The 20,226-nt window shown below is 39.3% G+C and overlaps 1 protein-coding gene across 2 annotated transcripts in view; it reads left to right on the top strand.

Moving 5' to 3' along the window:
* GLDC (glycine decarboxylase) overlaps positions 1-20,226 on the top strand; it is a 51,046-nt gene that overhangs the window by 8,013 nt on the left and 22,807 nt on the right. Inside the window, exons 3-8 of one of the 2 annotated variants that reach the window (XM_042804770.1) lie at positions 1,633-1,768; positions 12,947-13,111; positions 15,856-15,933; positions 16,633-16,780; positions 17,043-17,239; positions 19,740-19,836. In XM_042804770.1, the coding sequence (XP_042660704.1) occupies positions 1,633-1,768; positions 12,947-13,111; positions 15,856-15,933; positions 16,633-16,780; positions 17,043-17,239; positions 19,740-19,836 (821 nt within the window). Of the gene's footprint in view, positions 1-1,632; positions 1,769-5,268; positions 5,373-12,946; positions 13,112-15,855; positions 15,934-16,632; positions 16,781-17,042; positions 17,240-19,739; positions 19,837-20,226 lie in introns of those variants that run through there. The other variant, XM_033003749.2, reaches the window with a different exon arrangement.

Below are 20,226 nucleotides of genomic sequence, written 5' to 3'. Positions count from 1 at the left end.
CCCTGAGTCTCCAGAAAAAATTGCAGTTTACTGAGAACAATAAATTAATCTTTATACATTAGATCTAATAGTAACACTGAGTAAAAGGCAGAGAAGAAATGAACTTTGAAGTGAGAACAGAAGATCGGTAAAACAATAACTTTGTAGAAGCTATAATGTGACTGTGAAAGAAATTAGTTGAAAACTGTAAGAGTTGCAGGGAGCTTTTTAATTACTCTTTATACATGGAATGCAATAGTAGCACTTTGAATAAAATGGAGAGATAAGTTTTGAAATTAGAGCTAAAGTTACAATAACCTTGTTTATGGCTACAGAAGAGATTAATTCAAAACCTGGAGAATTATATGCCATCAGAATCAAGAGCATTAACTGTTTTGACTTGATCTGTCTTAATGGAGTAACTCGCAGAGGGAAAACAGGTTTTGAGGCATCCAGGGCCTGAGCTATTCTGCTGTGATGAATTGTAGCCTTATATTCCAAAGCCTGCTTTTCAAATTGCAGTGCAGAATTAATAGAACTTGGTGCAACTGCCCCAGTACAGCAGTTTCCAAGGTCAGATTGGGGCAGAGGGGAAGAAAAAAAGATCTGCTCCCCTCATCTAAAAGGGTTGGTGTCCAATTCCACCCAGGTCTGTTAGGTTGGGCAAGCCTATCTCTCTGTGTAATCTTAGCCTATTGACCATCTTTCTGCATCCTCAAGAACTAACATATTTTGTAAATCTTTCCCCTTGGCAGATGTTGAGTAGCATTATTCATTGACTACTAGGAACTGGTTGACCTAATGTGATTTTTGTACAGCCTTTAGGCCACTGAGAAGTATGTAAGAGTCAGACCAGAGACTAAACTATAGTTGGGGGAGGGAGTGCAAATACTTTCCATCTGAACACTTCAAAATCATTCTGTTGTAATATCTACGAACTAGATTTGCAGACTCATTAAAAAGTTAATCTTAAATGGAATTTCTTAAGCTAGAAATACTGTAGTCGTAGCTGGGTTTTTTTATTTTGTTTGGGTTTTGTTTGCTTTTTTTTCTTTTTATTAAATAAACTGGTGAAGCATGATCAAATTGAATTCGAAGAACGGTTCCGTTTTATCAGCTATTTAAGGAAAATGTGAGAGCATAAGATTCATTAATACAAAGAAATTACTTCAGGGTGCTTGGTGTGAGCCCACTTTGTGCAAATATGGCTTTGTTAGGAACACTAAATTGTAATTGTGGATGGCTTCATCCAGTGCTGATTCTGCAACAGTTAGGTAATAAAAGGTGCCTTTTGAGATACATTTTAATACATGTGCAAGAGACAGAATATACATTGCATTAGCACAAAAAGGCCTCCCTATGCCATTTGCCTACAGCTGTTTCTCTCACTATTGTTTCCACATTGGTTGAAACCCTGTTATTATTCAGTTGTTGTGTTTTCCAGAATTTTGGCTGAATTTAAACTTTCACAGAATATCTTATCAGTTTATTATTTTATCTTTACTGTTCCCAGTTTGTGCTTTATTCTCCTACTGTTTTTACTTGCATCACCAATCTTGCACTTTTTTTATACAGGAGTACAAGGCATTTTAGTTGGAAACTGTTAGCATTATATGTAACTCTAGTTTTCTAACATATTTTCTTTTCAATTAGGTGAAAATGAAATCCTTGAAACTCTATACAATATTGCAAGCAAGAACAAGATATGGAGATCTTATATAGGCATGGGTTATTACAACTGCTCAGTGCCTCAGCCCATTGCACGGAATTTGTTGGAGAACGCAGGATGGTAATGTACCACGTTTTCTTTTTAAATGCGTATGCATAAATACACATTTGAAGTTTGTTTTATGAATGAACATAGACTAGTATACCCCAAAGATATTTTTTTTTGCCTAAGGCTTTCATATATTTTATATTGATGTGTAAGTGTAGGAACTGTGTTGTTCATGCTGAAGCTACAGAGGAAAAGGAATACCTTTGATTTTAGAAGACACTTTTTCTGTAGAATATTTGATTGATTTTTGCAAATTCTATTCACAGCTCCTATTTATTATGATCTAAAACAAGAGTATTTGTTTGATTTAAAGAAGTATACAGACTTAAATCCTAAACTAAAATAATTCTTTCCTGATTTCTGCCAAAGCTTAAACCGGCTTCCTCCTCTACTTGGTGTATGCAATTTTGGGTGGAGGTAGTTAAATATTGTGCAATACTCTGTTTATGGTTTTCTTATGAGGAAGTAAGAAGCCTTGAAAATTTTAAAGGCTTTTCTCTTAGTATTTCTTTTTTCTTTTTTTTTTCTTTAAACAAGAGACTTTCAAGAGTTTGCACGTGCGTCCATAAAGTATGTTCTTGGCTGAACATATAATTCACTGGTGCCTGAAAATATGTAGGCAGCAATACTTGATCATTCATGAAGAGACTGAGAATACTGTAATTTGTTCTCATCACCCAGCTGACTTTTCAGCTTTTTTGGGACAAGCAAAAGAATATCCTGTCTGACAGACTTGAATTTTAATGTTATCGGTTTGTTTGGTTGGTTATTTGTTTGTTTGTTTTTGTTTATATCTAAGAAGGAAAATACTTTAATGCATTGATTTAGATTTTCTGAACAGAATTAATCTAAATAATAACAGTGTTTTGTCTCCTGGTGGACTTTTTGATGGACTTTTCCTGACAAAGGCACTAAGGCATGTTTATAAATACTCAGCACTGGCATTTCAGTAAAGAACTGTGTCTCAGAAATGATGCAAAACTAAATTTAACGTGGAGCCTCACTTTCTAAGAGACTGAATGCCACTGATACCCTGCATTGTCACATTGGGTTTAGAAATTCCCTTATCTCTAGTCAGTAGCATCCTTTTTTTTTTTTTGTACTGTATTAAAATAATAACATAACTTTATTACTGAGTAATTTTAATTTTAATAAAAGCAGCATTGAAAAGTTGTGTATATATTAAAAAAAAAAAAAACACAAACCAATCAAAGCGTCAAATTAGTGTAGAAAAGCCATTGTTACTTAGATGCTATATTTTTGTACTTTAGTTTTCCGTAAGTGAGTCTGTGTATCTGTAGACCTCCAAGTCCAGGTATTTTTAGACTTGTGTGTTCTATTTGCATCTCAGACTTTCGAACTAATGAAAAAGTTGCACTGTTTGGACTCAAGGAATCTGTGCAGCACATCTGCACAAAGCTTTATTTGGCCTTATCCCCACCCACTTTTTGCAACATATGCAATCTAAACAATTCAGTACAGTGCCACTAAACAAATGATCAGTTGTTAGAGGCAAAAATAAGAACAGATAACAAGTAAGTGGACCAAAATGAACTGTGTATTTTTAAATCCTAAAGAATTGTGTAGTGTTAATGAAACAACTGTGAGAGTCTATCTAGAAATCTGTTCTTGGAGTGTCCAGTAAAGTCAAGCTAGTTGGCTAAAAGCTAAACTTTTAGATGGCTAAGATGAAGGCTAAAATATTTCTTGGGGAGAGGGTGTATATGTGTTTGCATGTATGCAAAAGCAGCTATACAGACTTTTTGGAAGCTGCTTAAGAACTCAAACCTCTCCTTGCATCTGCTGAGTGTGTAACACTTTTGGTGGTAACACACTTCACATTGCAGCTCCAAGGGAAACTCTGCAAGTGCAGGTTTACTGTTTCTGATCAATTCTCCCTCTCACATGACTCGTGGTTTCTTATTGCTTGGCTTTCTTTAGAGCAAGGCTTGCACTGGAATACAATGTAAGCTTATAAAATATTGTTTGTAGAAATCTGTGAACACAAAAGTGAAGGACTTCACAGTATTTAGGACATTGGACTTGCTAGTAGAACGCAAAGAGGTAGATTTCAGGAGGAAACTGCTTAGAACAAAATGGATTTTTGACTGAAAATGAGACTACTGACCCACACTGCTTTCTTTAGAAGATTATAGCAGAAGTCTTTCGAAATCTCAGATTTTGTTAAGAAAATGTTCAACACTGCTGGAGTTTCAAAAATTTTAGAAGCATTTGGACAGTGATCTGTAGTATCTCTATTCATAATAAAAACTGTCACTAGCTTAATTATTGTGAGATAAAACTGTCTGACCAAAACTATGCACTATTAAGTGCCTGGGAAGTCAGCATTCAGGAACTTCTTGTAGTGGTAGCTTTAGAAGAGCAAAGGTGTCATTTTCATTCTGAATTCAATTTCAACTACTTCTGTATTTGTGAAAGAAGCTATTTCAAAACACTTGAGGAAGATATTTTTCAGATACCTTTTTATCCAAAGAACACTTTGAAAGTTAGCGAACAAGCAGAGAAATTTCTGCTGTGGACCTGAAATACTGCAGTTAAAATTCCGGTCTCCTACATGAGGGTTTTGACATAGTCAGGGAAGGTATAGGAGAAGTAGCCCTTATTTTGATACTTGGTTTCCTTTTGATCTTAGTTACTGGCTCCCAACACTTCCTTGTTCCTAGCAATCTGTGACTAACAATTTCTTACTAACATGGGGCGGAAGTCTTAGAAGTATTTTCCATAAACTACTTAGTTGATATCAGCAAAAATATTAGCCTGTTTTTTCCAGACAAATAAAGAGCAGACCAATGTGTAATTTACTTTATCCTTAGAACATCTCAACTCTAAAATTCAGGCAGAAGGATATATTTTGGGGTATATGACCAATTGTGTGCCTTTCAGCACTGACCCCTCAAGTGTATGAATGCCTGTCATATGTTTGTTCATATGTATGCATAATCCTTATTCTGCTGTACCCCATATTAACATATTCATTCAATTTTGTCACATCCAATGTGTTGAGCTCTTTCCCTTGTAGCACACCAAATTAATTCTGTGCCCTGCCATGAACAAAAATGAATAACTGAAGATGTGAAGAATGTTTGGTTTCAGAAATCAGCTTAAATACAGAATTTTTATTAACATATGTGCCAAAACATTGTAGTATTTACTTTGGGGGCTTAAATGGGTAAAAATATCTATCAGGCCTTGAAAATCAAGAAGGCCTTTAAAGTCATGCTGCAATGGAGCATGTTGCAGAGGTCTCCAAAGTACAGCTCACTTGTTTCCTTTGCTCCCAGACATTCAATATGTAAGAATAAAGTACCTGTACCAAGGACACCTGCAATCTTTACATCAGTAGTGTAATTTATTAAACTTGTTAGCTAGTAGCATTCAGCACTTGTGCATTGCATTCTGAAAATTACTGCATACCATGCAAAACTCTGACAAACATTACACAGCTGTTTTCTGCTTGTAGGCTGGATACAGAAAGTTGCACAAGCAACCACAAAGCATGCCAAATTGGCAGTAAATTCAGTGTTTATGCTTCAAGTGGAAACTGGCATGTCTCCATGCTCTATCATAAGATTATCCAGCTTTCTCAAGCCCATGGGTAAGATACTGTTATAGGAACACCCTTATAACTGCTCTTCAAAGATGCATAAAGTGCCAAGTGATGCATCTGGAACTCTATATACAGTATGTCATGGAATTTTGCAGGCTGGATGGAATTGCATGTTATTGGATGGCTCCTAGTTATACAGCTTTACTCTAGGATCTTTCTACACTACAATATTCATATATGTGCATATTTAAATTAAATACAGCTGTTTTGTTTTGGTTTTTTGCAGCTTTGGCCTTTAACAGTGATGTCTAGTTCATAAAAGTCAGATAATTTATAAATTTAATGTAGACAGGACTGAACTTTAGTCTCAGTTTTCCAGTGTTGTCAGATGTATGAATTATCTTTTTTCTTTGGTTCATGTATATCGGTTTTAAATTCTACTAGTGGGCAGTCCTTACTTTAAGTTTGTTTCATCTTATTAATTGTGAGATCTCAGAAAGAATGTTCTGTATAACAGGAAATCCAAATCAATTCTACATCTGACATTGCATGAGATTAGTCTTGGAGATGTCTAAAACTGCAAGAACATAATTTATAAAAAGATAAAAGTATTGTGTTGATTATAAATACATTAACTTTCCAGAGATTCAGTCAAAGTGTAGAGAAAGATAGCTGAGGAGGATATATGGTGAACTGTTTTGCTAGAACTTCCTGCATATTAAGAAATAAATTAGGCTTAGTCTTAGATCTTGAGTGTACGCCTACAAACACTAATCAAGAACCAGTTCACTGAATATTGCTTAATAATGGGGTTTTCTGAATCTTTGTGTGGAAGCAAGAGCTATCTTTAGCATAAAGAAACCATAACTGTTAATCTTGCAGTTAGTGTGTAGTTTGTTAGTTTTGTTGCTAAACCTACAACAAAACCAACTCTCAAGTATGAAGGCTTCTGCTCTTTCACAAGCCAGGTTTTTTTGATGAGTGGCTTAGCTTTTGGCTGAAAGTATGCTTCCTAGATGCTTCTTGCTTTGATGCCAGGTTTTCTTTTGAAATCTTCATTGATATCTTGAAGCTGGTATTCATACAAGTATTTCTGAGAGTAGGATGAGGCAAAGGGTGAAACACTAAACAAAAGCAAAGAGTTACAAAAGCTAGAAAAAGTGAGGCCACTTACTACCGAAATCCTGAATGTTAGACACTGGCTTAAGAAAGATGCCACAAACTTCTCATGGAAGGTTTCTTTTGTGTCATGACCCATCTGCCTTAATTAGCTCAGGAGCATTTGTCTGCTCCCAGGTACTTTTGGTCAGAACAGATGCTGACTGTGGATCATATTTTCCTCTAGTTTGACTGAACAAGAAGCAGCAGCTGTGTTCCTTGCCATGATGGTAATTCTTCCTCTTTATTTTAATGGCAGTACTAGACTTGAATTATGTGCAGAATAGCCACTTAAACCTAGGCAGAAGAGAGGCAGGATTTGAATGAGAGAAGTTTAGTGTGCTTTTTAGAGATTTGATATATGTAAAAGTTTACTTTAGAAATTTTAGTGTGCTTTTTAGAGATTTGATATATGTAAAAGTTTACTTTAGAAATTACTTTTACTTTTAAAGAGTTTGCTTTTAAATTACTTTTAAAAGACATTTAAAATGTAGTATAGATTCAGGCAGAAGTCAGAGTACAATCTAAAGCACTTTTATTTGAATAAATTATTGGAGAAGTAGAACTATTGTATTAAAAGATTTAGATGTTTAGACAGTGCCAACCAAACTTCCAAAAAAAAAAAAAACCAACCCAAGTGTGTTTAACCCAAGTGTGTTACCATTCAAAACCATAATTTCAAAATCACAAAGCTTCATTAATTATGTTTCGTAATATAGTGTACTATCCCAACTATGTGGTGTAGGACTGAAATTATTCAAGGGAGCCCTCAAAGTACCAGCTACTTAGTAGCAGTTTAAGAATAGATTTTTTTAAATTTTATTTTATACAACATAAAATCTTAATTTAAAAAATCATTTGAGCATAAACTACTAGTGGAAATTCTTGAGGCTTTTTTAATAGGTTGATTTGAGTGGTCTGCTTGGAAGTGTTCATTGCAAAGTCTATCTTTAAATAGATAAAATCTTAGGAAAGGGTGTTCTCATCAAATAAGGGGTTGTGAACATTAGCCACGTCTTAAGAAAGATGCTCTGTCTTTGAAAACAAAATAATTTTGCACCACATGAACAGCTACAACTTTAATGTCCTTTAGCAAAATTTACGGGTTTAATGTGAAGTATTGCTTCTCTACTACTGATTTTTCCTTTTTCTTTTTTTTTTTCTACCTTTCTCAATTTGCATCAACCTCTAATTAGTAATGGTTTAATGAAACAATGTTTTTGTTGAAATTAATAATAAATCCAGTATAGTCACCTTTAATTAAAATCACACTTCCGTTAACTGATTATTTTGGCAAGTACTAACCAATGATTCTTGATTTTATTTTTCTTCTCTTGCACTGAGTAATATTTCTCTAATGCATTTCAATTAATCTCAATGCTTTAATTGTTATTAGTCTCCTTCTAGTTCCTCCTGCAAATTACAGTGCAAAAAAAAAGGCCTTTAGCTGAAATAAAATGAGAAGGTAAATTGTGAACTTGAAGTACAGAGTTTCTTTTAAGCAAGAAAACTAATGGTTCATGCGAAGGTGCTAGGAATAACTCTTTTTACTGTTGAGAACTGAGTGGGCAGGGGGACCATTCAGAAAACAAATCTTTATACTGCCAGGCTGCAAGTTTATCTGACAATCTGAAAACTGGGTTTAGCAGCAGTGGAGAAAAAAAAAAATGCTATTGGGATGAGCAGTGTTGCATGTAGCCCACGACATAGTCTCACTTCTGAACTATGCAGTCAAGTATATGATGATAAGTAACTTAATGTTAGACTTGGCTAATAAAAAGGAAAAACCTTCAATATTTGGCAAAATCATCAATATTTATCTTATTTGATGTATAGCTATTGCTTTCTGTCACTATACTGAATAGTATATGTGAGAAATTTGATCAGATGTCATTTAAATAGACAGTAAATTCATTGGCATCATACTTTGAATTCACTTATGATGTCCTTCTTTCTAGCTCATCTGTTCTCTTGTTCAGGACTTCTTTCCTACCTTCTCTCTTGTATTACTATTTTATTGCTCCTCTCATCTTGCTCTATACCACAGTTTCTCCAGCCTGTTCTTTTAAAATCTTCATTGCTCACCTTCTATTGAATTTATGTGACTTAAGCTTCCAACTACTTCAGTCTCTCTTTAAAGATTATACCTTCACCCATAAGCATTTTTCAGAAGTCGAGGGCTTACTACTGCCCTTTCAGAAAACAGATTGTTGTCTTCCTCCACTGATAGAAAACAGAGGCCATGAGTGTTCCCACTTATCACTTGTTTCTGGCTGCTACTCTGAATTCAAACTGGCATAAAGTCTGTCCTGAACAACCAAGGAATTCTGTACCTGAACTTCCAGCAGTGAGAGGAGAGTCTGATCTCTTTTTGCCTTTCACCTTCGGACCTGAAGAGGGTCCCAATAATAATAATACAGAGAGTGGCCCGAGTAACAACAATCACACCGATGCGGCTACATGTCGTCCCCCTTTATTGCCCGAATCGCTTGGTTATATCCTCTGCAAAGCAAGCACCCGCTGTTCACGCACCCCATACCCCTTGATTATTGGTCATAAGCACCTTATCACACCCTCAAAGGGAAGCTGTGATAGGCAAGCATCTTGCTGTTTGCTGCATATTTGTGCTTAGCGTAGCCAGATACATAGCTGAGAAAATTCCTCATTAACAGATACAGTTCCTCACAACACAGCCCTTCAAGGTCATTCTCATAACACAGGTATTGTTAGCAGTCTGATCACAGGCCTGGATTGTCCAAACCTTGGAACAAAATATCATGGCCATTCTCTGTCAGAAATTCTTCTACATATCCCCCTTTTTCTTTTTGGACAATCCAGACTTGATTCATAACCTTTGTCAGCTCTTTTCATATTCATGAAATACAAAGACAGACAGCTAAAAATACAAGCAGACAGTAAATAAGCAAGCGAAGGCCTTCTCTTAATAAGCTAGCTAACCATCCACTGATTCCAAGACATTGCTATGGTCACTAATTTAAATCAAGTGTTAGAAACAAATCATATCCTGCTGACCCAAAACCTGTGTCTCCTCGAATGTCAGAAGGACCATTCAGAAGTGATGGATGCAAGGGATGTTTTGACTCTAAAGCAACAATTTGAGCAATTTTACTACCTTTTGGAACGGTTACCGGTGGTTGTAATGCATATGCCATAATTTGGATTTGACCTGTTTAATCTGCATCAATGACAGCAGGGAGCACAACAACGACCTGCTTTCCCGTCGACGATCGACCAATTAATAACCCACCCACTGGGGAATCTCTAGAAAACAAAGGTCCGTATGCTGTGGTTGGTATAAGTGTCACAGAAGTACTGGTTAATGTGGTCACTACTGCTGTTGTCACATCAACTCCGAGGCTTCCTGGGGTCGCTGGTGTGTGGTCGAGTAGGAAACCTGGGGGGTTGAGACCTGGACTTGTGTCGTCACATGAGGTCCCTTCGCGCTGCGCCTGCCGTTTCCCGACTTTCTGCAGGCCATAGTTGCATGAGCATCTGTATTGCAGGTACGGCACCAAACAGGTTTGGTGCATCTATGTTTCCAATGACCTGTCTCACCACAACGATAGCATGCGCCCGTGGTCTGACTGCTTTTAGCCAGCTGCCTCTTTGGCTGTCCTCCACTACTTCTCAACGCAGCAGCCATTGCCATAAATGGTTGATGGAAAGTTTCCTTCATGGCTGCTGAGAAAGCTGCAGCTTGGTTCGATTGCTCAGCCCGAGATGTTAACAGCAACATGTCATCTACCCCCAATCCTTGTGGGAGTGTGGCTATTAGGTGCTTGGTGGTTGCATTACTATTGTCAAAAGCTAGTGCACGGAACAACTGTGTCTGCATGCCCTCAGTGAGTTCCGGAGCATCTTTCCACGCTGCATGGAGTCGGTCGACGAATTGGCTAAATGGTTCAGTGGCCCCCTGTTGCACCGTTACATACGATGGTGCTTTCTTCTTATCTGGTACCACTAACAATGCACGATGAGCCAATGATTGTGACTGCTGGTGGACCGGAGTCGGCAGAGCTAATTGGGCAGCTGTTGTCAAATATTGTCCGTCCTCAATTAGCATCTGAGCTGTCACTCCGTATAGTGCATCTCTCTGTTGTTGGGGAACACTGGTTTCTGGTACCGCTAGTCTCTTCCAGTCTTTCCCACAACAAAAACTGTGATGATGATAGAAGCAGTGATGCTATCTGCTTACTATTATTTGGACACAAAACATCAGCTGTAAAAATGAACTGTATAATGTCTCTCGCTGCCTCAGATCATAGCCCATAAGTGGTCACAGTTTGTTTGGCCTGGTTCAAGATCTTCCAATCATGAGGTTCCCAATTAGGTCCCCCATTCGTTGTCACTACTGGGCAAGCCAACACTCCAGCAGCATGCCAGTCCCCTTCTAACAAGGCATCACGAATCACCCCCCTCCATCGGGACTGAGCTAAAAGCGGAGCTGGTTCTGGTAAGGGTGGCGGGAGTGGGTGTGGCGGGGCTGCCGGCAGCGCTTCCTTTTCTTGTAATTGTAAATGCAGAGTTCTGTTCTGTAGCTTAACTTCTGTAATTTTCTTTCAAGTTCTTGGACTCTGTCACTGTCCTTTTCTGATGTTTGACTCTCTTGCTTTAATTCGGACATAGCCGCCATCTCACTCTCTGAGCCAGACACTGCACCGCATTCCGCGGGCACTGCCCCTCGTGCTCCCGCACCGCCTGATTTCTCTGCCGCTTCATGCACGGTGGAGCGAACAGGAATACTTGGTGACATGCCCTTAATAAAGTGGAGCTGTTGATTAAACCCGAAGAAGGTGGCTAATCGGGACGGACAAGTGGTTTCGGAAGGGACCGGTGGAGATGGTATAGCGCCGGTAGCCTCAATAGCAGCAGCGGCTATTTTCTTTTCAGCTTGCATCTCCCCCAGAGCTTTTATGAGCGTTCGCCAGACCAGCCCTTGCTGACGTGCCTCACTGCCTTTACTGCCTCCAGTGATAGTCTCATCCCACAATAAATCACCTACTTCGCGCCACTCCTGTTGGCTAAATATTAGCGAGGGGTCGCTCATTCTGACCCGTTTTCTAGCCCACTTAACCAGATTGTGGACATCTCGTTCTTTTTCACCTCTCTTAGAGAGCATGCTAAGGAGCAGTCTTATTGCCGCGTCCGTTTCCATCGCGGTCTTACCTCCTGCCAAGGGTCAGTCAGCCAGCTGACTCGGTTGCTCGCGTCTCCTTTTCGCAGCAACTCAGCTCCCAAATCGAAAGTTCATTCGATGCTGTGGAGTCTTCAATCTGTATTTAAACATCCGACTTCAGAGGCTATATAGCATCCTAGTCAATCTGAGGGTCCCTGTTCAGGGCGCCAAATGAAGAGGGTCCCAATAATAATAATATAGAGAGTGGCCCGAGTAACGACAATCACACCGATGCGGCTACATGTCGTCCCCCTTTATTGCCCGAATCGCTTGGTTATATCCTCTGCAAAGCAAGCACCCACTGTTCACGCACCCCATACCCCTTGATTATTGGTCATAAGCACCTTATCACACCCTCAAAGGGAAGCTGTGATAGGCAAGCATCTTGCTGTTTGCTGCATATTTGTGCTTAGCGTAGCCAGATACATAGCTGAGAAAATTCCTCATTAACAGATACAGTTCCTCACAACACAACCCTTCAAGGTCATTCTCATAACACAGGTGTTGTTAGCAGTCTGATCACAGGCCTGGATTGTCCAAACCTTGCAACAAAATATCATGGCCAATCTCTGTCAGAAATTGTACTACACAGACCCATGCTGCTTTGTGTTTCTGAACTGTTATAATGGAGTGTTTCCCTTAGATTGTTGGCTTTTCTAAGGAACTGCTTATGTTGCTTCTACTGTTTTGTTCTCCAAATGACAACAGATAAAAGTCACATCAGTCTCACTTCCCTTCACTAACATATGTGGAAACTGCCATTTCACAAGAAATTGCCTATTTCTGGGCTTGATCCTGTGAAATGTCGAGTGCCTTTCCTCCCATAAGAGTGGAGAAGACTTGGAAAGTGATGGGCTTCAGAAACAGTATTGGAAGATAATGGCAATACCTAGGTATGATTGAACTAAACATTCTCATTTGAATATTGTGATTTGACTCAGTTTTCCCACACTCAGCACCTACTTCTCCTCTCCCTTTCCCAAGAGGCACTCACACATCTGTTTTAAAATTTCTCTTTTCAAGATGGAGAAATAGAATTCTTCTCCTGTAAAAAGCCAAGTCAATACCAGAAGAACAAATATTCTGAGGCTTCCAGGAGGGTAATGAATCACTGCCATCTAAAATGAACTGTTTTCTAACAAACTTTCATGTTAGTGAATTATGCTTTACAATTTATTTTGCCTATGACATAGTTCAGTTACCTATTGGCTTAATTCTGTTATGTATTTATTTTCCTAGATCAAAATTCAGAATTCTTTTCTTACAGGGTTACCCAGTATACTCCCTACCAACCTGAGGTCTCCCAAGGCAGGCTGGAGAGCCTGCTAAATTACCAGACTATAGTGTGTGATATCACAGGAATGGATGTGGCTAACGCATCTTTGCTGGATGAGGGGACAGCTGCTGCAGAAGCCATGCAATTATGTCACAGGTACTATGTTTAAATGTATGGTTAAATCACAACAGGAAGGAGTTTTGGACTTTGAAAGGTGTGTCTCCTGTGTAGGAGAGGTGTCACCTGGATAGGTCAGGGTGTTGAAGTTGAATGTGGCCATGTTACTGTGAGCAGATCACTGAACAATTATAGCTCATGTTTTTAAGTCCCCAGAGAAGTTCCCAGTGTTGATGTGAATGTTTAACTTGGCCATCTAAGGCCTTCACAAACTTAAGGACCTAGAGACCTGCGGAAAGTCTAGTACAAGGAAGACTTAGTCTTGGTAGAGGAGGGTCAGGTTACAGAATACTTAAGCAAACAGGACATACACAAGTCCTGATGCAATGCACCCATGAGTGCTGAGGGAGCCACCTGATGTCATTGTGAGGCTGGGAGAGGTACCTCAACACTGGAGGAAAGCAAATGTCAATCCTGTCTTCAGGAAGGGCAGGAATGAGTACGCCTGAAGCTACCAGCTGGTCAGGCTCACCTTGATCCCTTGGAGATGATGGAACAACTGCTAGTCCTTGAAACCATTTCCAGTCAAGTAAAGGACAAGAAGGTGATCAGGAGTCACCAGCATGGATTCACACAGAGGAAGTGATGCTTGACCAACCTGATAACTTTCTACAGTTAAATGGCTGGCTTGGTAGATGAGAGGAGAGCAGTGGGTATTGCCTACCTTGATGATCTCCCTTAAATCCTCACAGAGAAGCTGCAGAATATGGGCTGCATTAGATGAGAGTGAAGTAGATTGAAAACTGGCTGAATGGCATATCAGAGGGTGGTGATCAGTGACATGAAGTCTAGTTGGAGGCCAGTTATTAATGGCGTAATCTGGGGACAACACTAGGTCCAACTAATGATCTGGAAGATAGGGCAGAGTGTATGCTCAGCGAGCTTCCTGATAACACAAAACTGGGAGGAGCAGCTGATACACCAGAGGGTTGTGCTGACATCCAGAGGGAACTTGACAGACTGCAAAAATGGGCTGACAGGGAACCTCATGAAGTTCGACAAGGGGAAGTGCAAAGTCCTGAACCTGGGAAGAAACAACCCCAGGCATATGGGGTACATGCTGGGGGCTGGCAGGCTGGAAAGCAGCTTTGCAGAAAAAGCCTTTGGGGGTCCTGAGGGACACCAAGTTGAATGTGAGCCAGCAATGTGTGCTGGTGGCAAAGAAAGCAAATGGTATCCTGGTCTGCATTAAGGGGATTGTTGCCAACAAGTCAGTGGAGGTGATCCTTGCCCCATCCTCAGCACTGGTGAGGCCACTCCTGGAGTGCTGTGTCCAGTTCTGGGCTCCCCAGTACAAGGGAGACATGGACCTACTGGAGAGAGTCTGGTTGCCTTGACTGTTGTACCAGCCTGGCTGCTGGCACCCAGACACACAGCTGCTCCAGCTTCTACCACCACAGACACAGAGGCTCCTATGGCTGAGGTTTCTGGCACTGAAGTCCACTCATTCTGGTCACTCTAGTTGCTGCACCATGGACATGTGGTTCTTCCATGGTCTGATGCTACCCAGACAGCTATACGCTCCCCTCTTCCCCAGAATACAGAGTCCCTTGATCTTAAAAAGAATCAGAAATTAATTTAACAAGAAGAGAGGGCAGATTGCACTAGCTGGGTTCAAGTGCTTCAAACAGCAACTATTTGTATATGACCATGTTCACCGCCTTACTCACTATTTTCTTACACTTCTCCCTCCTTGAATCACTTAACAGTATCCCTTTTCCCCTAAATATCTAATAATAAACCCAAAATGCTCTTCCCCTGCCTCCCATAATGTTTCCCCACTGGGGGGGTCCTGAGACAGTGTCTGCCTGGGTTAGTTACTTAATTTGGGTTCCCACCTGCTTTGGGGCCTCCTCAGCACCTGCAGAGATGGGTCTCTAATGGGTCGGTATCTGCTGTGATGAGCCTGGGAGCAGCAGGAACGGGGTATTATTATTTGCGCTCCTCACCTGCTATTGCTTCTCTGAGGGTGCGCAGAGAAACTTTTACCCTATAACCTAACAGTCTGGGGCATGAATCTCTGCTGTCCATGAACACTGAAGATATGAATTGGGTTTTTTCCACTAGTGGTTAAAAGGAGCTTTACAAACCAGTGAAGTACATCAGTCCTAAGTTGCTGAAAGTGAAACTGTTACTGGTATATCTAAATTTACTTTCAGGTATCTGTATCTGCAAAGCGAATGAAATCTGAGAGATGCCTGAAGGTTCACTGTAAGGACTGTATATCAGGAAGGAGATTACACAGCAAAGACTGTGTTGTAACTTCAGTTATTCAAAGCATCACTGACACAAAATCATCTTTACCAGAGATAACTATGCAATTGTCTTAGTCTCCATTTTACTATTTTGATGGCTCATGTTTGGTTATCCAGGGCAACACTGAAAATATGTATTAAAGACCACAATTGTATTCCTTTAAAAGTGTATGTGTATGCAGAGGCATTTCTGCAGCTTCCTAAGTTGGCTCCTTTTTCTGTTTCACAATCTGTTTTAATTTTGTCAAGTACGATTTTCTTTGAGTGTCTGAAATGAACTTTCTTATTTTAAATGGACTAGAAACTTCATTCAATCTTACACTTTATTTGGTTATGATAACCAAAATTTACAACTATCTTTTAACTTAGGAAAACTCACATTCAGAAAACTAATTAATTTTATTTCCATGGAAAAGAATATGTTCTTGATATGCAAAACTTCTTTTTTTTTCCTTTTCTTTCTAACAGGCACAACAAAAGAAGGAAATTCTATGTAGATGCCCGATGCCACCCTCAAACTATAGCAGTGGTCCAGACTAGAGCAAAGTAATGTTTTTCTCCATTTTCCACTATATCTTTTCACTTGAATTGAAACATTTTTCATTTGTGTCTCTTCACCATATACCATTTTTGGAATATAAGAATATGATTTCTTTGCAAAATAGAAGCAGAAATCTATTAACATTTGTTGTTTCTTCTACTTTTCCATTCAAATACAACTACAAAGTAATTAAAGATGTTTAGAAAGAGACTAAACATCTGATAAAAAAATATTTATTTTCCCCTGAAGTTATTGTGCACATATATACATTTGTTTATTGAATTCAGTCTGGTCTTTTTTTTTTTTTTTTAACTAGGAAATGAATTACCCTAGATAACAAAACTTCTCTTTTCTTGAAAGCCAAATCAATTTTAGTTTACAATTTAAAGTAACCATCTTCTAAAAATATGATTTGATTCTCAAATTTAAACATGTTAAAGCAGCAAAAAGTTGATATGAAGTAGCTTATGCATCCTCTGCTCTGCTTTGCTCCATACTTCTGATGATATCAAATGCAATTATTCTTCCATACTATATACCACGACATGAAACTTTCTCAATGTTTAGTGCTGCAAAGTAGGTTCACCTCTTGGTGTGTTAAAGAAAAAGGTCATATATAAGTCCATGAAAACATCATATTAAATGTCACTCAAAGGCAGGAAGTGGTTTGAATATGTTGTCTTTTGCATGTTTTTGTTTTCCAGTTATACAGGTGTTATTACTGAGCTCAAATTACCCCATGAGATGGATTTCAGTGGAAAGGATGTCAGTGGAGTATTATTTCAGTATCCAGACACCGAAGGGAAGGTGGAAGACTTCTCTGAACTTGTTGAAAGAGCTCATCAGAACGGGGTAAAGTAAATTTTATTGGTGTCGTAAATTTGATGCATCAAGCAGCCATACTGATAGAAACTGTTACATGAGATACCACCTAAAGTATAACTCTTCAGCTCCATGAAACTGATAACCACTACAGTCAGTACAACCACTGCACCTCAGTTCTGTGCAAGTGACATGGAACTGTTTGAAGCTGTACATTGTTCAAACTTAGCTCCCATGCAAACATCGTTCCTTCAGAAGAGAGGCTGACTGCTCCGTGCACTTCTGTTCTCAGACTCTCGCCTGCTGTGCTACTGATCTTCTGGCTCTCTGCATTCTGAAGCCTCCTGGAGAGTTTGGGGTAGATGTTGTCCTGGGCAACTCCCAGAGGTTTGGCGTGCCACTCTACTACGGGGGACCCCACGCAGCATTCTTTGCTGTCAAGGAAAATCTAGTGAGAATGATGCCAGGCAGAATGGTGGGTGTTACAAGGTAAGGGCTCACTTTGTCATTAGTGTCTTCAGGAAACATCAAAATAAAACACATTATGATCATCTTGTTCAGCCTTTATGAATAACAGCTGACCATGGTGTTGTACCAGACACCTTTTTTCTTGAAAACTGGGAGAATTAAAGTTGCTTTCGATTTTTATGAGGCAAGCTTAACAAATTGCATTTGTATGGAATGAAGCTGTGAACTGTCTATAGTGCTTGCTGCAATGTGGGTTGAAGAGATAGCCAAAACAGCAAAGAGGATTAATTGTGATGGCATGAGGCTTTGTGAGCTAATTTATTCTGCTTATTCTGTATCATTAAACCTTCTTCTCTGACATCGTTATTAAAACCATAAATAAGAAGAAGTAAAAAAATTCGGTGAATTTCCCAAATAATCAAGAAGGAACTTAATCCAGTTCAGATTTTAGTCAAATTTAAACAAAGCATAGAAAGAATGTGCAAAACCTTACCTTTAATTCTTGTTATTGGTGACATATTTTGAATTTTGACAAGCAGGAATAGTAGAAATGCAAAGTAATTGTCACTGGAAAGACTGCATATATGTGGCACAGAAGCTATTCAGAAGTACTTTAGTAACCAAAATAATTAATGACATTAACGGTTATCAATGAGCTTAGAAATATTTCATTTGTATAGTAATATTCCTTCAAATATGTTGTCAATCATCTTGTTTATTCTAAGGGTATCCTTAGGCTTTACTCATAGTTCTGAAGTCTGATCCCTAATTCAGATTTTGATCAGAAGTTAGGTACAATCTTTTACAAAGTAACAGTAATTCTATTTATCAAGGCCACGCTACTGCTACTCTGTGACTACACCTACTTTAATATTTTTAATCTACTCTTCATCTTTCTGCATCTCAAGAAACTTGGAAGAGAAAATGTCAAAATGGAAAAAGCTATGGCACTTACTCAATGATGCTTTCTGCCATGGATTTTTTTTTTTAAGGTTTTGATCACAGAATCACAGAATGATTGAGGTTGGAAGGGATCTCTGGAGGTCATCTGGTGAAAACCCCCTGCTCAAGCAGGGTGACCTAGAGCCAGTAGCCCAGGACCTCCAAGGAAGGTCTCCAAGGAAGGAGACTCCACAGTTCCTCTGGAGAACCTGCACTAGTGCTCAATCACTTTCACAGTGAAAAATTGTTTCCTGATGTTCAGAGGACCTGGGCTACTGACTCCTGTGTTTCAGTCTGCACCCATTGCCTCTGGTCCTGTCACTGGACACTGCTGACTAAAGCCTGGTTCTGTCCCATTTGAACCTTCCCTTCAGGTATTTATATACACTGATAAGGTCCTCCCTGTGCCTCCTCTTCTCCAGACTGAACAGTCCCAGCTCTCTCAGCCGTTCCACATAGGAAAGATGCTCCAGTCCCTTCAACATCGTACTGGCTCGGCTTTCTCCAGTATGTCTGTATCTCCCTTGTACTGGGGAGCCCAGAACTGGACACAGCACTCCAGGTGTGCCCTCACCAGTGCTGAGGAGAGAGCAGGGATGACCTCCGTTGACTTGTTGGCAAATCTTTGCCTAATGCAGCCCAGGATACCATTGGCCTTCTTAGCTGCATGGGCCTATTGCTGGCTCATGTTCAACTTGGTGTTCCCCAAGACCCCCAGGGTCTTTTTTTCTGCCAAGCTGCTTTCTAGCTGGGTGGCCCCCAACATGTGCATGGGGTTCTTCTCCAGGTGCTACACTTTTCACTTCCCCTTGTTGAACTTCATGAGGTTCCTTGTCAGCCCATTTCTCCAGCCTGTTGAGGTTCCTCTGCAGGGGCTGATAAACTAAGCTGTTCAGTAAAAATGCACAAACATCTGCTAGAGTAAAAATGATTTAAATATCACATAAGTGCTGCACAAGTACTTGAGGCAGGTAATCCAGCTATTCAAATCCCCACATATGTACATATGTATATATTTTTATGAATGTGTGTACATAGTTTGTCCATTTTTTTTTTTTGTGGCTGTTCTGAAAGTTTTCATAGGTTAAAAGGATATCAGATTGTCTTTTATCTCTCCATTTTTAACATGTTAAGAACCCTACAAAAGGACCTCTTAAAGGTTGGATGGAACAGAGCCCCTCCAGTTATATCATATAACCTTGTTGCACGGGTTATTTTTATATGCGAATTCAACATGCTCTTACCTGACATAATCAGAAAACATGTTGCCTTCTCAGTGTTTGTCCAAATTAAGTTCTGGATTAGCATTCAATTAAAACAGTTGCAATTCTTAGAAAATTCACTGTGTGCTCTACCTGACTGGACATGTTTACCAGCCATGATGTAAACAGAAATCTAGAAACTTTACTCTCACTCTCTGTTTGATATCTCAGCTTTCCTGACTTATGCTTTATTCTCTCTGTCACCTTTCCCTCTCTGAGGATAAGTAACTAGTTTCAGGTTAACATGAACAGAACCCAATGTCTTAAACTACTGCAATTTTAAAGTAACAGAAGCAACATTTTTGCTTGTGACTTAGAGATGCAAATGGAAAGGAAGTGTACCGACTTGCTTTGCAAACACGGGAGCAACATATCAGGAGAGATAAAGCTACCAGCAACATCTGCACAGCACAGGTAACTTGTCATGTTTTATTTTCAGCAGTAGAAAGGAGCAAGTTAAACCATAAGGTTATAGTTGTAACGTCACAGCAATTTGAGTTAGCTTTGCTTTTGACAGTTTTTTTCTAGAAAAAAAATAAGAACATTGAAATACTCTGGTGTTTGTGCATTTGTTTTGAGTCCTTTGGAAGTGGGACCCTGCTTGAAAAGAGAGTATTAATATCTGTTTCCTTTAGTAAAGACTTTGGCCCTGAATTCATGCAATGTCATGAGTCCATCTGTCTCATAGGATGAGTGCCACTGAGCAGTGTTGTGATTGTTATGAATGAGAGAGATTTAATAAAATGGAAGGGAATTCTAATGATCTGAAATTGCCCACTCAAAAATGTCTCCACAGTCCTTCGG

Source organism: Tyto alba, unplaced genomic scaffold, assembly GCF_018691265.1.
Source record: "Tyto alba isolate M040663 unplaced genomic scaffold, T.alba_DEE_v4.0 Super-Scaffold_42, whole genome shotgun sequence".
NCBI classification, from domain to species: domain Eukaryota; kingdom Metazoa; phylum Chordata; class Aves; order Strigiformes; family Tytonidae; genus Tyto; species Tyto alba.
The sequence above is the reverse complement of the archived record's forward strand: the minus strand, read 5'-3'. Positions and strand labels throughout refer to the sequence as shown.